The sequence below is a fragment of the Haemaphysalis longicornis genome, unplaced genomic scaffold (genome assembly GCF_048455015.1).
Source record: "Haemaphysalis longicornis isolate Haplotype H1 unplaced genomic scaffold, Haemaphysalis longicornis Haplotype H1 scaffold_9, whole genome shotgun sequence".
Classification (NCBI taxonomy): domain Eukaryota; kingdom Metazoa; phylum Arthropoda; class Arachnida; order Ixodida; family Ixodidae; genus Haemaphysalis; species Haemaphysalis longicornis.
In genome coordinates, this window is record NW_027526460.1 from 39,759,352 (window position 1) to 39,779,394 (window position 20,043).

The 20,043-nt window shown below is 45.5% G+C and overlaps 1 protein-coding gene across 6 annotated transcripts in view; it reads left to right on the forward strand.

Annotated features, from left to right (window-relative positions):
- Positions 1-3,124: 3,124 nt before the first annotated feature.
- Positions 3,125-20,043, forward strand: part of Dap160 (dynamin associated protein 160) — a 78,535-nt gene continuing 61,616 nt past the window's right edge. For 5 of the 6 annotated variants that reach the window (XM_077684029.1, XM_077684031.1, XM_077684032.1 and 2 more), the window contains exons 1-9: positions 3,125-3,279; positions 4,490-4,627; positions 5,176-5,239; positions 6,046-6,230; positions 6,742-6,880; positions 11,217-11,528; positions 13,904-14,073; positions 16,463-16,730; positions 17,710-17,821. In XM_077684029.1, the coding sequence (XP_077540155.1) occupies positions 4,531-4,627; positions 5,176-5,239; positions 6,046-6,230; positions 6,742-6,880; positions 11,217-11,528; positions 13,904-14,073; positions 16,463-16,730; positions 17,710-17,821 (1,347 nt within the window). In that variant the 5' untranslated portion in view covers positions 3,125-3,279; positions 4,490-4,530. Of the gene's footprint in view, positions 3,280-3,582; positions 3,709-4,489; positions 4,628-5,175; positions 5,240-6,045; positions 6,231-6,741; positions 6,881-11,216; positions 11,529-13,903; positions 14,074-16,462; positions 16,731-17,709; positions 17,822-20,043 lie in introns of those variants that run through there. The other variant, XM_077684030.1, reaches the window with a different exon arrangement.

Below are 20,043 nucleotides of genomic sequence, written 5' to 3' on the forward strand. Positions count from 1 at the left end.
AGTTACATGAAAATGAATTAATTTAAAAGGATTATTGGTGGGAGCAGTGGCACACCTACAGGGGGGAGGGGGAGGTTGTACTCCCGCCCCTGCCAGACGTCCGTCGACCCAACCCCCCTTTCCCCTCTTCCATCGAACCCACAACACAAGTTGACCGAGCGAAGTTTGTAGTCTCGAAAGCTTCTACTGTTGGACAGTCTGAGTCAAATCTCGAAAAAGAATATTGTTTTACTGGTATTAAATAATAAAAGAAGAAAACAGGAGCACGAGCTTTTCAGACTATGTGCCATTAAGACTGTGCGGACCAACTTGAGTTTAACAAACTCCTCTGTGTATAAGCACGAGAAAATTTCTCAGTAACAGAAAAGTTTCCGTGGGTAGAAAATTTCTGAGTGCGTAAGAATCACTGGAGGGTTTAAATTAATCCGTACCCCCCCCCCACCTCCCCTCCTTAACAGCGCGCCTCATAGCCCACACAATTAGTACAATTTTTGTACTGCCACATTATACTGCTTTCTGAACTTTTGTGCGCAACTGCAGTCAGAAGATTTGACTAATTCGTCGACTTCTAGAAAACAGAACGCTGAAATTTCCCACAGGTTGGGACTCAGTACTGTCGAGCTTGCCTTCTGGCCTCAAATCAAATCTAATGAGGTGAGATCAAATTTGTTTTATTTCGTTTGAAAGCTAAAACAAGTGTTTCTTTTCTGCAATACTAAGGACTGCACGAGCTGAAATAACCCTCCCCCTCCCGTTGAGTAAAAGAGGAGGAGGAGGAGGAGGAGGAGGAGGAGGAGGAGGAGGAGATAGCCTTTATTACATCAGAAAGACGGCAGGTCCAGTGGGAGAAGCGGGTCTAGAGGGTGGGATGTTCGTAGCTTGGGACATCTGGAAGATAAACCGTTCAAGTTGAAGCTGGTTGGCTCCTTAATTACGAAGGCGGAAGAGGCCACGTGGGGTGAGGAGAGCAGGCTCAAGGCTCTAAACTGCTCGCGCTAGACCGCTTTCTGAGAGTAGTGCGCAATTAAAGTCAGCGTGGAGGGTAGGTTTAGTTTTTCTTTATACATATCGCCCGAGCTTATAACATCCTAGCAAGGAAAGCGGTAACGTTTCATGCGCAGTTAGGAAAGCCAGTGAACGCGGATAGCAATGATGTCGTGCTGAATGCTTGCGACAACGCAGATTTTGTTCACTTACAGGTAGATCGAATGCGAGTAAACTTTCGCATTCAGACGTATTTCAAGTTTAGGATCTATCTTTGTTTCTCGAACCTGGCTTCGCCGTGCAAACCATATTTTACAGTTGGTAGACAGGTGAACAGCCCTTTTTTGTATCTGGTATAGCAGCGAATAAGAGTCAACTGTACTACAATTTTGCTTTCTGCATTTTTTCAAGAAATAAGGGTCATGAGGAGACTGCACGTGCTTTGCGCTTTGCTTGACTTCATCAGAAAAGAAGGCATTAAGGAATGCTTTAGTTGTATTTTCCTTGCAGTTTCTCACTATACTCGGTGACAACTTAAGAACGGCACCGGAAGTTGCCGCTGTGCCTTATCACCGTAGCCGGATGTTTCTCCGCGTGGCGCAAGTAGGGCGTTACTGGGAATATTTTGAACATGACGTGAGCCGTTCCCGTGATTTTTTGGACTTAATATGCTTATAGACGACTGCAGTGACTAAAAACAAACTGCGTGAGACAAGGCAGACGATATCACGCATTCATAGCAAACCCCTTTCAAAACGCGCACGCACTGACGTCACGGGTCCGGCGTTTTGGCGGAGTGATACACTACATGAGGTGGTGCCGTTCTTGAGTTGTAACCGAGTATAGCTCACCCAGCCCTATGGTATTTCCTTCCCAGCCTGATCTCCCACCATCCCTTCCTTCGCATTCTACTCCCATGCAAACCCGGATCCGAGGCTTCAGATATTCCTCCTGCAGGCGAATCTTTTATTTTTATTTATATATTATTATATTTTATATTTGTTGTCATCGTTTAACCCCCCCCCCCCCACTTCCCTTTCAAGATAAAAATCCTGGATGCGCTAAAGGCTGGGAGGAATTTTTTTGTAGTTGTTTTTTGCGTAAATATGAATTAGGTTAGTCCCGTGCACAGTACAACAATTTTTCCAATGACGAACAATGGTGGAGCCCCTTCCGCTCCTGTGTCCATGCAACGCAAGAATAAAATGCGTGACCTAAACAGTCCAAAGTTCAAATTCGGGTTTTCAGCACCGCAGCTACACCTGAACTATGATATTGGGGGTGACGGAGTAATTTAGACCACCTGCGGACTGTTTTTCTGGTCGCCTTTACCATATATAAACAGCCTCCGCGGCCAAGAACTGAATTCGCTACCTTTGGTTCTCGAGCGCAAGTTCTCAACACACCGCCTGGGTCGTTGCCCAACCAGACAGGAGCTAGGGTGCGGAGTCCTGGAGGGGCGCAAAGCTACGCAGATGCAAAGTAAATAAAGAAAGTCATTTCGGCATCAGCGCTAGCTTGAAAGTCGGTCCAGCAACGGATTTACGCTTGTGAAATAACTGCAGCTGTACGTGCTGCCGCCGATGTCAGCAGACAAAATTAATAAACCCTAAAATGCGATGTTCGTGTTTCAAAGCGAACGAGTGGATGGTTTGGACAAAAAATTGAATGCTTGTTTTACTTATTTCGTGGTGTTTCTAATAATGCTACCACACTTTATGACAGTAATTGTGTTAATAACGAGTGCTGAAACAAGCAGACGAAACTAAGGCGTGACAAACGTTGATTCGAAGCGCTTGTTGCTGTCGCGAATGAACGCGTATTATTTGAATCGTCTTGTTTGAAATAAAACCACGAAGACAGGCAGATTTTTTATGATCGGAACACTAACATATTTAAAGAGTTGGTAAATTATACTTAAAAACGGTTAAAACGATGCAGCTTTTGCCAAATAAAAACCGAAAGTCGTATCGCGTCCGCAAAATCAAGCCGCAGGAGGTAAAAGCCGTGCCAGTTTCGTATTGCTAATTATAATTTGTAGTATCGACAAAGTTTGAGCAATATTAAATTTCTAAACTGAGTAAAAGTGTTCACAAAACAAATTTAAAGATTGTGACTCGCTTTTTGAAGGAAGTATTTTTAAAGGCGTCGGCTGGATCAGTTGATGGGCGGTGTTTTTGACGGAGTTACATGGGATTTACTCATTCATAGCAGTACGCGTAAATGTGTCTTCTTCGGGCACATTTGCTTAGTCCCTGGCCTACGTCGCTTTGACGGGGGACTCCACTCGGCCCGGTAAGCGAAGTCTTTTGGCCCCAAAATGAGGTTTGACACCTGCAAACATCATTTGCAGCGGACCATCTTAAGCCTAGCTCTGACTGCTCGACAAATAGCGCTCAATATTTGAGTGTTTCTTGCTGCCTTTGGGGGATGTAGCGCTATCGTGCGACGTAAATAGATTACAATTAACCAAACTCTCATCACTCTAGGCGCAGGTTAGTTTGCAGCGCTAAAACTGGCCTCTCAAGTACGATCGATTTTGCCGGCTTCGCTGATGCGCCTGTAGTCAAGCCACGACCGCTCACGCGTCGTCGGTACTTCGCGACACTTCTCTGTTCAGTTTCGCTCCCAGCATATAAAGCTCGCGGACGAGAATATGGTCAAAGCTGGCGCGTTGTGAATTCGTTCATCAGGGAAGCAGAAGTTTCATTAAACGGGAATTCGGTACGTTTTCAGCGAAGGCCGCGACCAGCTGCACGAATTTCAATCAATTTCGTTTACGTCATAGCTGTCGTTCATACCGTGCATGGGCGTATCGCGATGTTTGGCGTAATTGCTTCAGTTTGCTTGCAGTGGTGATAACTAGCCTTGCCCTGTTGGTAGAAACAAGATGTTGGCGAGGCTAACATGCGTTATTATAGTTAATTTGTGGAACCGGTCGTGTTCGCGACGATGAGTTACGCCAGGGCCCATCCTATTTGTTTTGTCGCAGTTTTTCTGGTACGTCGAGGCGGTATTACTTTGGAAGACTAGAATGTTTTACTGAATCGGAATTCAGCGTATCTAACTCGGAAACGAAATCCAAGCGCCGGAGCAGGAAATAAAGTGACCTTGAAACGAATCGGTGCGTGAACCTTGTAGGAAACACCTGTAAGATTGTCGCATCCGCATTGCTTTCAGCGCAGCCTAACGCGACTCGTAGCTTTCGGCTTCACGATAGACCAATTTTTCGTACGCAGGGCAAGTAACAGGCCCTCTATGGCCGAGCCAATTGTACTTAAGCTTATTTTATGACAAGCTGTAGTGTTTTATCGTCTTTTTTTCTTCGCATTCGTCGGTTTTGTATTTTTAGTTGTAGTTGTTTCGGTAATGTTCTGTACCGTTTGTTGCACAAGGATTATTCACTGTGTAGCATGAGTGTCGAACCAGCTGTTGATGAGCTAGTTCTGGCAGCTAGTGTGTACCTAGTGATTGTAATCGCTGGCTGGGGTGATACTGCTCGCAGGATGTGACCTCTACCTTTCCAGCAGACTGCACAGCATCGCGATGGCAGGTTTTGATCCCTGGGTAATCCCGCCGGAGTCCCGGGCGAAATTTGACGCCCAGTTCCGTCAAATGCAACCGGCAGGCGGATTTATAACAGGTGCGTGGCTGTGATAGCTTCTCCTGCTTTCCATTTTGTTGTTGACTTTGGAGAATGTGCCGGGTAGCAGCATTAACCTTGGCATGCTGCGTGTGTTGAGTGTGTTTCACTGCACAAGTACTGCATGTAGTCGAGGCATTTCTAAATGGCTAAGATTGGTAATTAGGCGAGAGAAAATAAGTGATTTAGCAGTTATATTGCTGGCATGCACTGCAGAATGCTGGAAGGCTTTGTGTTATTCCCAGCTTTGGTGGCTGCTTTTCAGGTAGGTGCGAAAAGCAAAAATGTCCATGTGTTAAAGATCCCCAGGTGGTCAAAATAAATCCGGAGCCCTCCACTACGGTGCGTCTCATCGCCTGCATTGCGTCGGCGCATTAAACCCTACAATCAATCAATCAATCCTTGTGTTAAAAATCCCCAGGTGGTCAAAATTAATCTGGAGCCCTCCGCTATGGCGAGCCTCACAGCCCAGGTGCAGCTTCGGCACATTAAAACCTATAATCAATCAGTCAGGCTCGCTGTTGTAGTTTTTTTTATGTGCTTTGCAGGTGAACAAGCAAAGAAGCTATTCCTCCAGTCTGGCTTGCCTCCTGCTATTCTTGCCAAAGTGTGGTAAGTTCCTCGGACTTTAGTTCAGTTTGTTCAACATTGCCAAGATGTGATACTTCATTAGGTGAGCAAACTGGAGACCCCAAGACAAGAGCAGTTGGACAATCAAATGTGCAGGTTATTGACAAATAGTGACGTTGTTTGCTTGTTCAATGAGATGGGTCCGTGTTTCAATTCCCCGAAACTTTTTTTTGGTATAGCTTGTTCTACAGCTATGCTACAGGACTGAATTGAAAACATGTTATGTAGTGTTAATCATCTTTTTCTCTTACTTGGCTATGGTGCATAATACGTGTAACGTTTACTATCCCCCTCGGTTTGTGCATGACGTATTGTCTAAAATTTTTTTTATTGTAGGAACAACAAACTTGGCTAGGTCGTTGCATGTGCAGAAAGGTTTGGATAAAACACGTGACTGATCTGAGACTCCCCTCTTAACCCCGTCTGCATCCTAAAACATTGCGCCTCATCTTGTAAAATAATCACAAGTATCGGGTTTATCCAACTTGGCCGCTTTCACCATTTTCATCCCGCTCTTTCAAAGTGTATGGAACAAGCAGTCGTCCATACTTCTTGGTAACTTGTGCACTGACAAAAAGCAAAAGGTAAATAATGAGAGATTTGCGATTTTCATGAAAAATGTGAACCATCATTTTTGCTGCATGTTCATTTGGGAAGGTACATTAAATTTACACCAAAGAAGCTCTGTAGAAGCCACATAATGAAAAAAGGAGCCTTTGTGGGCACAAGAAATGGGTCGTCCAGTTTGTAGTATGACAAATGGGCGAATGGTGTGTGTACAACTGCAGGTCCCTGGCGGACATGGACGCCGATGGGCGGATCAACCAGCACGAGTTTGCGGTGGCCTTGCACCTGATCCAGATGAAGCTGAAAGGCGTCGAGCTGCCGGCCACCCTGCCTGTCAGCCTGCGCTTCCCCCCCACCACCGTTGCAGGGGGCTTTCCCGCCGCCGCCTCCTTTGGGCCCCCACTCGGTGTGTCGGCAATTTTCCTTGTTTAGTCGGGCATTGCTGTCCGCTCAGTTTATTTTTCTTTTTTTTTCCCAATTTGTGCACTGATGCTTGCACTTGCACTTCTAGGTTTGCTAGTGAGTGACAGTGATATGGGTCACTTTCTGATGCTGAGTGTCACGGCGACTGCATGTGAATCAGACTGTCAAAGTCTGTGTAAGGCAGAATAGTATCAGACTGTCAGTCTGTGTAAGGCAGAATAGTTGATGTATGCCAAAACATTTGACCAAACTCAAATATATAAAGGGGTCAAATATGCAGTGTCTGCATATCTGCACTACCATGTAACGAGAGAAAATGTGGAATGAAAGAAAAACTTTACTTCCTTTCACAAGTTACCGCCCGAGCTGTAAACACTGGATTCTGTACTGGTGCTCACATTCAGCTCGAGTGGTTCCGAGACTGCTAGTTGTGAAAATTTGTCGAGGCCACAGGCCGGTTTCTCGCTGTGACCGCCGTTTCTCTCTCTCTGCAGAGTCAGTGGGTTCACCTGTGGCCCAGCCACCTCTAGTCAATGCGGTAATGCCCCCGCAAATTCCCGCCTTCCCCATGGCACCTTCCCCTCCCACTCTGGCCGGCACGCCACACCCGTCACCCCTGGGCATTCTTCCGAGGTGAGTGTCGCACCCACTGCAGTGTCCGTTGCTGTGTAGAGTTTTGTTTTTGCTTTATGAACAGTGGATAGTTTTGTGTGACGCTTGGGATTTCGGCTTCTCGCATCATTTAAGTACTATGGTCAAACTCGGTTATATCGAACTAGCAAACATGCACCTATCAGTTCGATGGAGGGCATAATTCGATATAAGCGCACACCAGTGATGAAAACACTTCATTGATAAAACTATCTCACTTTTACATGAAATAGTTATGTATCTTCTTCTGCTTGAATGACTTTGCTACCTGTGACAGTACGCACTTTCCCACATTGTCTAAAGAGCCGGAGCAGCTGAGGCCGCAACTTTTCACCTTCGCGCAAAAGCACCGGACCAGTGCGAGTGCACCAATCACCTCAGAGGCTGTGGGCAAAGGATCGTCATTGTGCCCCCTTCCACTTGCGCTTGGTATGATGTTGGCAATTCAGTCTTTCAGACTCTCCCGTAGTCACGATACCACCATCCACACTCGCATACTCGCTGACCGTTATGTCGGCAATCACGGCCAGAAATTTTGATAGCTTGCTCCACACTTCGGCAACACCGATGACGGCTTCGTTGCACTCCTCAGGATTTTCCGTCATCACCGGCACGTGCAAGCAGGCACATTGAAGCAGTTGTGGATGCTTTCTTTTTCCACATCTGCCTGGGCTTGCTCTGATTAGGTCACTCTTAAGGGGGGACGCGGCTTTCAACTTCAGAAAAATGACCAAAACATCATTTTTTGAAAGCCACATATTCGGCTTCCTATTCTGTGCGTCTGCAAAGTTTTTCCGCTGAAAAGCGTCGCAAAGTGGCTTAAAAAAAGTCTTGCCAGGCACGATGGCAAACTATCAGTGCAAAAGGGCGAAAAAATGGCAATTTTCGGATAGCTGTATCTCCGCAAGAGTGCCACCGGGCGCGGCCATTTTGATATCGTTAGATTGGCCGAGCATTCGTCTTTCCGGTTCCGCTCGTCTCATTTATCTTCGTTCTTTCACAAACACACGAATGGCAGAAAAGAAACGACGCACAAACGAAGCTTTAAATAGATGCTGAAGCACTATTGGTCCTCCGGTCGGGGCGCGGTAAGATGACCCTCCTGATTGGATGTCACGGGCACAACGCAAGATGGCGACCGCCTGAGCTGCGTAGCGAGCGGTTTGAGTTCATTTTCGCCGCTTCGCTCGGCCGAGTTTCTGTTCAATCTGTGGTATTCAACACGGACGTTATCGCGATGGGAATGCCAGAGATAACGAGCCAGATTACGGGAAGTTGTGTGGCTCAAAAGGCGGAGGTCATCGAACTCTTCGTGGTGCCCGTGACTCTACCGTCGCCAGACCCCGGAGGGTGACGCGGTGTGCGCACTTGCGATAGCGGGTCGTGAAGTGAACTTTCAGTCGGATTTGCGATGTTTACACACATAGTTATTGCTGTGTTTTGATTGTGGGCTCGCTAGCCTTGGGAAAGAAACAGTCGACGTGTCAAACGCAGCGGCGCGCACAGCATAGCCGACGCGCATTGGAGCATTACATGACTGCGCAACCGGTTACTATTGAACGCCAGTAGTTGTAATTAATGCCTGCGACGTTAGATTTAATCTTAAAAGCGGCCTGCAAGCCATATCAGGGATAATCAAAGTACGATATGTCGCGGTAAGCGTGTGCTGCGATGCGCGCGAGCCATATCGCCTTTCTTGCGCAACGTTTCCCGTGCACTTCTAATAATCATGCAAACAGGTTTGAGTTAGGAATATAGGAATCAAAATATTTTCTCTGTGTTAAAAATTTGCCTTACTGTCGCAGCATTTAACAGTGGTTTTTTTTAGGGAAATTATTGATACCAATGCATATAATCTATGGCGTAGGGCATACTGACTGTACTGCAAGAAATATTGGATGGCTTGAACATCAAAAGTAGTGAAAATGCACAATATTATACCAAGCTTCAAAGTAGCTCATTTGCATTCTTGTGGTATGCAAACTTTTGGCAATGGACACCTGCACATATGAGTACTAAGCTGCTGCGCCAGGCAAAGTAATAAAACAAAAAGAAGCCAGAAATTTTCAAATAATGCTTCACTTGTTGCCATGGGGACAACACTGCAAAGGGAAGTGGTCCAGTGCGATACAGCCAGCCAGCTAACCAGCTTTGCATTGAAAGCCATCTCCCCCTCCATTTGGTCTGCTAACTGGGCTATGTACTCCTCACAGAGGGGCTGAAAATGATGTTTTGTGGAAAGGAAAGGCTGTAAAAGGCACTCCAATTTCAAGGCAGGGCCTTCCAGAAGCCCGATGTTCAAAAGGACACGAAAGGCTTCAACCGTGGCGACTTTTGATAAGTGAAACCTATGTTGCAGCTTCGGAAGCCGTTTTCTCAAAAGTTTTGCCACCTGCGTCGCTTTGCTTGTTACAGGAATTTCTTCGTGACCGCTGGGTCTATTTTGATTCCGTTTCTTGCACAACATTCCTTGATGTACAGTTCAGGTCGTGACGCTCTTGGTTTTCCAGATTTGTTTTTTTGTGATTTTTTTATTCAAATAGTCGTTCACAGTCGACATGCCTGTTGCACATTAACCTCTAAAAACAGTGAAAACTAAATTGTGTTGTAAAAAAAAAAATTCTAAAACTGTCACGACGTCGTCCATTCATTTGGGAATGCAAAGCACTCCGAACAAGTTTTCTATCACGTTTTATAAGTCGCTCAAGCTCAGTACAAGCGGAACCGAAATAAAATTTAATAAATAACAAAGTTATCAAAATATTACCTTGAAATTTTAATGGTGTTATCACAGAAGCATTTCCAGTTGCTGTGCCAATTTTCATCAAAATCCACAAAGAAATAGAAAAGTTGATTTTGAAAGCCACGTCCCCAATTAAGCTTCCTGCAACACGCACAATCTCCACCTTATTCTTCAAGATCTTGCTGAGGGGGCACATGAGAATCTTATGCACAGCCGACTTCTCACCATGTTTGACTCTATTCATGATTGCTAGCCTCGTGCTGAAAGGCGAATGCTGCTGCTTCGTGCTAGGTAGGGCCATTAAACAAGCCTCTATTAGTGACACTGGTTCTAGCCACCACATCTACACTTTGGAAGAATGCCCACAATGCATGAATGATGTCATGCTTTCCTTGTTTGTTGTGTTTGCAACACCTCGGCTGTCATTGGCCGTCTGAGCAAATGTGGCAGGCTGGCCAGGATAATTTTTTGCATGGGGGGGTGTCCAAGGCTCCCCCTACATGGCACGGTGGCATAGTCACAAGATAAAGAGAACGCCCAAGCCCAACTGGCAGTTCTTCGGAGGGGAAAGAGCTGCCCACTGCCCATGAGTGGCCGGGCTAAACCACTTTGAGGTGTGCCGGCGAAATTTCTCTTCTGCGAGAGAAAGCCAACTTGGGGGAAGGGGGCACTGCTCCGCCATTCGTCGTTCGATATGTCGGGAGTCACTGCTATTTTTGTTCGATGAAGCGTATTTTTTGCTATATATACCCAAATATTTCGATGCACAGGATAATTCGATATAGTCGGGTTCTACTGTATTGCCATATTCGACTCAGCGGCATTGTTTTCCATGTGCAGCCTGTTAAGAGCTATAACATTTGAGTATAAATATTTCAGTCCTGCTGCTATAGGCATATATTCGGTGATATGCACTAGTAATTAACAGTCTTTTATGTATTAGTAAACTTTTATTTTGCAATCCTACAGGTCAGCATAACAAAGATCGGCGGTGTGAAAAGTTGACACTGTTTTTCTGGTGGAGGCTGAAATCACAAAACCCTGCATGCGTGGTGTGAGGGGCACATTAAAGAAATGCTGGTGGTTACAATTAATTTACTTTCCTCACCCAGACGCAGCATTACCACATTAAATTGCGGCTTTTTAAAATCTGAAACATTTCTCTGCAGTTCCTCGCCTGGTTCCTGTGAAGTTTTAGTTTTGCACTTACCAGTTTAGTGTGCGATTCGCACAAGGAATGTTGTAGATCCCCATAGCCACATGTGGTTTGATGGCAGGCGGGGTCACTGGGCTTTGGATTGAATGTTTTTGGTGCATTCATGGTTTATAACGCAGGGCTGTTGTAAAGTGTAGATCCTTTGTAGCAGAGAAATGGTTTGCGGTCAAACTTTGGCATTTCATTATTTTTCTTTGTTTGCTTATTCATTCTGTACCACCAACTTTTTCCTATGACCTTGGGTTTCAGTTCTTGTCACTGCCGGGCTCCACTTGCACTTGCGCCTTTTGCAGATGTCTGCCATTTGAACGAGGCGGGGCACAAAGGCGCTTTCTGATCTTCTTTTGCCTCTCGTGCAGCGTCGGCGTCACCGTCAAGCCGGCCGCTGGCGGCTTCCCACCACCCGCCGGTGGATTTCCTCCACCGCCCACGGGCGGCTTTGCAGCACCTGCGGGTGGCTTTGCGGCCCCCGCCGGCGGCTTCGCCTCTCCCGGAGCCTCGTCCACCCCGCCTGCCCTGACCGAGTGGGCAGTGCCGCAGCCTTCCAAGCTCAAGTACACCCAGCTGTTCAACTCGTACGACCGCAGCCGCAGCGGATTCCTGGGCGGCGGGCAGGCGCGCACCATCCTGCTCCAGTCGGCGCTGCCTCACCCTGTCCTGGCCCAGATCTGGTCAGTCAGTGTGGCACCAGGGCTGCTCTTGCACCTCCTTTTGACGATGTGCAGTGTGATGGGGAGGAGGGTCCTGGCTTTGGCAAGATTTGGGCTTTTGTGTCTGGGGAAGAGGTGAAGATGAACATTTTGCTGAACAAAGCCACAACATGCAAGTGCACTAGTCTTTTTGGGGTGTATATAGCTTAGAGTTGCACTGTGGCTAGCTTGATAATGTTGTTTTGGGCTCGTATGGGTAGCTCGTATAATATGACTGCTGGGTGCATTTTTTTTCTCTCCCTCAAATAGTGGGTGCAAAGTGTCTAGAAGTGAGTTTAGAAAACTTAGTTTATTATTAAAACATAATGCTTCATATATAGAAATTGAGCCATACAGTTGGATCAATATTTTCCTTAGTTCACTATGAACGACACTTATTCCTTAGCTATTTTGTTTTTTGGAGTCATAGTGAACTTTTTTGTTTTTTGGTCTAGAGTAATGAAACTTGGTAAGCACATTGGGAAACACTCCAAATGTAGACATTAAAAATATCATGATGATACCTTCAGTTGTTGTTTGTTTTACAGAGGTTTACATGTTCTCTGCTCGTGGAAAGCCTGGCAAGGTATTGACACATGGTAGGAAGTTCTGAATGCTTTTCAATTGTAGTCGAAGGAACACTACAGGGTATGACGTTCTTGGAATTTTTTTTTTTTTACACCCCTTACTTTTTTCAGAGAACATTTTCACCCGTACCCAATAGTACACAACTAAATCTGTCGTAAATATCACATAAAAAAATAGCTAGGCCCTAAAATGAAAATCCAAGAATGTCATACCCTGCAGAACTCTTCAAGGATTCAAATAAAACAGACAGGGTCAAAATCGGCCCAGAGGTTGCCATGCTATGCTTTTCACGAACAACGAAGAACTCTTAAAACGCACTTCTGAGAAAACGGCTCTTTAAGTTTATGAAGACTTCATAATTTTCAAACTGCTCCAGCAGCATAGTCCTTGCTGTCCTTGGTTGGGGACAATCTTGCAGACCTTTGCCCTTTGATTTGGTGCATCTGGGATTGCTTCCTGGTTCATTGGAGGTATTTATCTGCAGGCCTTTAGATGACAGAAGCACCAGTTTTGTGTCTAGTGTACCACAGTTTACTATGGGCTACTAGGGCACCTACACTTTACTTGATGTATGCCTAATGCATAGCTGTCTCCAAAATGGAAGAGTAAGGCATGGTTTCTTTTTGTATTAATGTGCCAGCAGTCTTTCAGCAGATTTCTGGGTGTCCTAACCTTGCTGAAGCTGCAGCTTAGTGCATGATGCTGTTCAGTGTCAAAAGGTTATCAGGGCATCACAAGCATAAGATGAGCGATTTAAAGCAGAATATACACTTTTTTACACAATACCAACATTAATTATTAGCGTACCATGCTCTTCTCGTTCAGGAGAAACAATCGTTACAAAATAGACAACAGAATTTAAAACACTGCAAAAATAGACAATATAGACAACATAATGGGCCTTTAAAAATGCAAAGTTTTAAAACAATGCAGTCTTACGGCATCTTGTGTAATTAATTTAACAATGAAAATATAATTTTGTAGTCCCAGACTTCGTTGTACAAACTAGTTTAGAGCCACAGCAAAAGTTTCTCAAAGCAAGCTGAGTGACAATCCTCTACGTACTGCAACAGATCAACTAAGTAAACTGTAACCGAGTCGACTGAAAAGCCTTTAAAACATCGGCGGAGCACAGTGCACGTGAAATGGGCAGAAACCTGGTGGCCATCTTTTTGTTGTCATGGCGACGCCCAGTTGGGAGAGCCGTGTCAGCAAATGCAGCCGGATAGCCAATCGGGTGTTAGAATCTATCAATTGCTTCGTTTCACAGTATTTCCTTTTCTCCCGTTTGTGCATTTGTGAGTGATTAATGAGAAAAGAAGCAACAGGAAAACAAAAGTTAGTCTGCCACTCTAACGATACCAAAATGCCGGCGCTTGCTGGCGTGGTTCTGGAGATACAGCACTCCGAAAATTGCAGTGTTCTCGCCATTCTGCAGCAATATTTGGTCACCACAGCTGACATAAATGTTTTTATTTGGAACTTTGCACTGGTTGTTAACGGGGAAACTTTGGAAATGCATAGAATATAAAACATGCAGTCTTAAAAATGTGACTTTCAATACTGATCCTGGCATCCCCTCTTAAACCCGCAACCACAAGAAGGGTACAAACACCATAATAGTATGAAATAGAGCAAATTTATAGCCGATGCATGCCACTGAGGTGTTCCAGAAGCCTAATGGCTGCGCGATGCGGCCTTCGAGTGAAGTTGCACAGGGAAGCTGATCTCGCTCACTGCACGTCGTACCCCTTACCACATTTGTGCAGGAACTTGTCGGACATCGACTCCGATGGGCGTCTAACGTGCGAAGAGTTTGTTCTTGCCATGCACCTGGTGGACTGCGTGAAGGCGGGGGACTCTTTGCCAGCCAAGCTTCCCCTCGACCTGATTCCGCCGTCATACCGGCGCAAGCGGTCGGACAGCGTCCAGTCCTCAGGTGCCGGCCCCTTTTGTTCCTGCTATCCATAAAGGAATTGCCCATTTTCAGTCATAAATTGTAACTTCCATTGCTTTCCCAGCACTTTATTACTTCTCTTGGTTGATTACAAGCTACACAGTTTCTTGTGTTGCTGCTTATCTGAACAGCCAGAAAAAGCATGCTAATGTCTGTGAATGGACCTTGCTTAATCTTCCATTAAATTCGGGCATATCCCAGGGTTGTGTTCTCGGACCACTGCTGTTTTTAATTGCTGACATTGTGATAATAGTAGACCAGTCAAAATACGGTTGTTCATGGATGTACAGGTGTTAGATGACGAATTCGCTCTTAACATTGCACTTAACAATATTCTTTTATGGTCCAATAAACGGCGGCGGGTGGTGCTGTATTTTGATCAGATAGATGCAGTCCAAACAACAAGGATGAAACAACACCGTGGCGCTTACCTTAACTCAGATGAGGAGAGATCAGTGATGTCTCGTCATCCCAGAGGCTGCCCAGGGGTGCGGCCCCGTTATGTTTGAAACTGCTGAACACTCTAGTACAGCCTGAGCTTGAATATGGTAGTATCTATTGGGACCTGCATACTCTAGCTAACACTTATTCACCCAGAAAAAATTCAGGGACGAGCAGTGTGGTCTACTTACTGAGTGTGGCTGGGCATATTGGTTCTGAACCTAATGCAAGGTAACAAAATTAAAACATTGCAATCCCGGCACCAACTTCCTTATCTGAAGTTCCGATATTTGCTAGTTAAACACAGACTTGCATGAGATGCATCTCTATATGCAACTCCAGTTTTGATGCGGTGAACTTGTTTCTCTTGTGCTATACAGCCGAATCCCATTACAACGAAATTGACGGGACGTGTGAAAAATTTCGTTGAAGCATAAATTCGTTGAGGCGAAATCTGCCCCAACACACCACGGAAAGGCCAGAAAAATAGCCCCGTATGTTCCCGCATCATTGGCAGCATAATACAATGTTTCGAAAAAGGAGTGACGCGCAATAACGTCATGTTTATTCGGATAACAAACATAGCAATGGTTATCTATGAAGGGGGTGAAGAAATGCAGGTGCAAAACTTATTGCTGTACAACAAGGCGTGTCCACTGAGCTGATTACTTGCAGATAGCTGCTAGGCCAGCAGAAGCCCCCTCTCGCTTGTGGCAGGAGCAGTGCCGTTATCTTATCCTCTGACAGAGCAGGGCAGCTACTGACCTTGGCAGGCAAGACGCCCGCGCTTGCATTTAACATGATGGCACACTCGCGACTAAGGATGACTTGGCTTCAAGACCAAACACGCAAACATGATTTTTGCTCTTGGCTATGAACAATGGTAGAAGAAAAATGGCAAGGAAAGCTGCTCACAACGCTTACATGATGGCGCCGTGCCAGCAGCGAAGCAGTTTCGTGCGATTTCAACTGGATACGGATTGGCTGCAACTCCGGTGGCTCCGGCTTGGCAAACCGGGCCTGCGCCACATGTAAAGACGGCCAGCCACATCGTTATCACCATCAAACAATGGCGTCTGCCTATGAGTTTTTTTGTTTTGTTTTGTTTTGGGTGGCGGTGTGGGTGCACCACACGGAGAAACTAAGCATCCTGAATGTATAAAAAGTTACAGATAGCTGGTGCTATGCTTATTTTATTTAAAATAATTGTTCAAACCCAGCCCAAATTGTAGAAAATTTCGTTGAAGCTAAAGCAAGCCTGACAAATGGTTCGTTGTGGCGAGGACTTTGTTGCATTGACTTCTATGGCTAGCTGACGGGGAATTAAAAATATTTCGTTGAAGCGGAGTTCGTTGTAGCGGGGTTCGACTGTATAATAAAACAAATGAGCCTGACCAAAATATGGCGACCCAACTTGTTTCTCCCATGAACTATCAGAGAATGAAACCACTTGTGTGCTCATTACCTCAAGACATTTTACGCAAATGTTTATTTGCTTCAGCTCCAAACCTCACCCTTTTGTTTTTTGAACCTCATTATTTCCCCATTTCTTCCCTTTTCTCTCCTCCTCTTGAAATTTTTGGTGAACTCGAGCAGGAATCCTGAAATCCACTTAGGTGTTTTTCAGATGCAGTTTCTAATTGTGCGTGGTAACTTCCTGTACTTTAGACTTCCTGAAATCCACTTAGGTGTTTTTCAGATGCAGTTTCTAATTGTGCGTGGTAACTTCCTGTACTTTAGACTTCCTGACAAGCCCTACGAGTAAATTGTTTATTACTAGGTTATCTTGAATCATAATGAGGCAGTCGGCTGTCGTCGTCTTGTTTGCTAAAACAGTTTCCTAAGCTCTTGAACAGAGTCTCCTCGCACAAGATCACGTCGGGAGGAGCAGTGGGAAGGAGGTGACGGTGTCTGGGCGGTGTGCGTGCAGGAGGAGGTGTTGGAGGAGGGGGCAGCGGGGGAGGAGGAGGGGGCCCCCTGATTCCCTCCGACCTGCTGTCGCTGGGGGGTGACGGGGGGGCCATGCGGGAGGAGGACAAGAACATGGCCACCTTTGAGGACAAGCGGCGGGCCAACTTTGAGAAGGGCCAGGCGGAGCTGGAGAAGCGGCGGCAGGCGCTGCTCGAGAGCCAGCGCAAGGAGCAGCAGGAGCGGGAGCGCAAGGAGCGGGAGGAGCAGGAGAAGAGGGAGCGCATCAGGTGCACCGCTCGTTCTTCTTCATACATCTCCCTCTCCCTCTCTGTGTGTGTCCACTTTGTTCTCATTGCTAGTCGTTGCATAGGGTTTTGGGCGGCCATGGGAGACTCATGAAAGGAGCTTGTTGGGGCTTCATTGCACCCTTTGTGGTGGTAGAGCAGCACTGAGGCAGCAATGTCAAGTATCGGGTAATGCGGCAGTTGCTTCTTTACTTCGTTATTTTTCTAGAATAACAAACTGAAAAATCCAGGATGTCTTTTCATCTTTGTACTCTTCAGTTGCGAACCATTTTCACTGCATTAAAAAAACTGAACTACCTTGTGAAGGAAGTCTTTGTGAAGGAACTACCTTGTGAAGGAAGCAAAATGGTCTTTTGCAAATGATTTGAGGCTTTTGTGTGACATTGTCGCATGTTCGGTGTCAGGTGATGTGCAGGTGGTGGCAATGAGGGGCCCGCTGTCTGCCCGCAGCCTTTTTGTTGCTCCCATGGCGATGACGATTAGCCAGTGCTGCTCTCATAGCCAATGCTGCTACCACAGGGGAAGGTCACATCTGGTACAAATCAAAAGAGAACATGAATGTTCGGAATTTTCAAATGTTGAAGCTAATAAAATTTTTGATTTGGCTTTGAATCAGATAGCACCATTCAAAAATGTTGATTATTTTCAAAGAATTTTGAGGTTCAGAAATTTAAATGGGTAGTTGTCTCAATGAAGTGCCCTGCTAAAAGCACGCGCAAAATGTATTTGGGCCCTGCATTTATCGCACTTTGAGAGATGGCAGACGTACTGCCATTGTAAATTCGGACTTTCCGGTCATGGGAATCGGACTTTATTTTGTAGTGGTTATCACTGGAGAGGGTGCTTCGAATAGGGTTTCAGTGGGCTCAGTCACTTTTAAACGTTCAGTTCATTTGCACAGCACCATTGCCTCGTGCTGCTGGTCACGTCTCGTTGTGTGCTGTTGTCGCTCCCCGTGCAGGCAGGAGCAAGAGAGGCGGCGTCAGCTGGAGCTGGAAAAGCAGCTGGCTCGGCAGCGAGAACTCGAGCAGGAGAAGGAGGAGCAGAGGAGGAAGGCGCTGGAACAAAGAGAGGTGAGTGCGCGCCAAGTGGCTGATGGAGGGCTTTAGCATATCGGTACCATGCTTGCGTTACCGTTTACCGTGTTACCAAAAGGCGGAGTTTTTGTTTACCTCTGAAAATGGTAGGGCACGTTTTAGCACACCATTTGCAGTTCGTCCATTCCGGCTGCTGTGGTGCAGGTAGTGACATCTGATGAATTAGACTCTAAGCAAAGAACGCATAACTTTGTTGCTCATATCTATTTGATTCCGTTTAAGGTAGCTTTAATGTTTCAATTTTCAATGTTTCATATTTCGCAAGAAATGGGTAAAATATGTTGTAGTACTTATTCAATAACCTTGCCCAGCGCAATTGCGGAGGCAAAAAAGCACTTTGCAAGCTCAGAAATTTGTCAACTATTTGAGGCAGGCGAGGCTTTGCATGCGTAGCGGCGGCCATTTGGCTTGCCCATTTGAGAAAAATAGTTGTTTCTTGTGCTTGTGAGCACCATTTAACAAGAAAAACGTGATAAACAACATAACTAAGGATACTTTTTTCGACTGTATTAAGCATCAAGCGCTGAGTGCACTGCATTTGCTTTAAGGGGAGACGTGGGTCTTGAAATGAACTTTTTTATTAATTGATCTGTGATAATGAAAATCACTGTGCATATGTGTTTTGTCTTCCTCGTTTCAAATATGTAATTAGTTTTCAAGTGGTGTAATTATTTTTTGAGTTGTAAAGAAAACACTGGAGCCTAATTAAGTAATTTCTTACGGGCCTTTAAGGAACTTTTTATTCAATTTTTTTTTAAATAAATAGTATGGATGTGTAGCTTAAGACCTGCCATGCATGCTGATGCTATTTATATTCCTGTAAAGCTGGTTGATTGGATAAAATTGGACTAATTATGCCAAGCACAGTTTTCAGAAAAATTAAGCTCATATTATTACTCATAACATTTATTTAGGGCAAAATGAGCCAATTTAAGTAGTATCAGCATGCAGTCATTTTATCCCGAATTCAACGGTATAAAACTTGCAGAAATCCTTTGAAAAAAAAAGCTACCTCAAAACCCCAGTAAGGCTAGGCACATATGCAAAAAAAAGGGAAGCTGAGAAAATCGCAGTAAAAGTTTTACTACAAGTGACAGTTTTATCTATTGAGCATATGAAAAAAAAGAAAGGTTCTAGAATGTAGCTTGCTTTTCGCTCAACACGAGCATACCAAGTTTGCTGAAATCAGTTGGTGGGAAAATTATGAAATCATCTGCCTACAGATGGAACCTGGCAGAAAAACTGAACAAAAGCAAAGCCAGAACGTTGCTTCAATTTTTATGCTGTTGGCAGCGCGCCGTCACCCTTTGGCGACTAGGGCTGAGGTGCCGATCGTGCACCACAGTTGTAAACTTTTATTTTGTTATGTTACTGCTTCATTTGTAGCAATCAAATCGGATTTGCATCGCGTGAAATGAGTTGCAGCGAAGGGGCTGGTAACGGAAAGCCCGCCACTGTTCTATAACGTGCATGCGCTTGGCTAGGTGGGATAACCACGTTTTTAGTTTAATCTACTTGTGTATCACGTCACCAACGCACATTGTGCACAGTGCAAACATTTACCGTAATTACCCGATTCTAACGCGCATCTTTTTTCCGGAAAAATAGGTCGAAAAATCGCATGCGCGTTAGAATCGGATACGAAACTGAAACTGCCGAAACAACCGAAATTTCGTCTCGCCTATCGCCATCTCAAGATGGCGCCAAAGCTTTTAGCAACAATTTTTCGGACGCAGGAAGCATTGCGCCCAGGCTTTTCTATCGGCGTTCACACAAATCATCAAATCGTTCAACTTGCGCACTTGATAACAGCAATGGCAGCAGCGGCTCTCGCGCGTTCAAAACGAGTAGTCGGCTGAAGTGTGCACCTCTGGAAAAGTTCGCAGGATGGGCGTGCGAGGCGTCGGCCACGATCCCAGCGATCATGGTTGAACGTTCGTTATGAAGTGTGGCATCGCGAACGCGCTTGACGGCACCAAATACGAGATGTTGTGGTCAGCGGTGAGCCACGAGGAGGGAGATGGGTGAGATTACTTCGAGACATAAATCCGTGCGCGTTACAATCGGAAGTGCAAGTTTTTTCGATTTTTTTGCCAGGAAAATAGGGTGCGCGTTTGAATCGGGGGCGCGTTAGAATCGGGTAATTACGGTATAATTCTCAAATCGCTCATCTATATGGTAACCTGCCGACGAGGAAG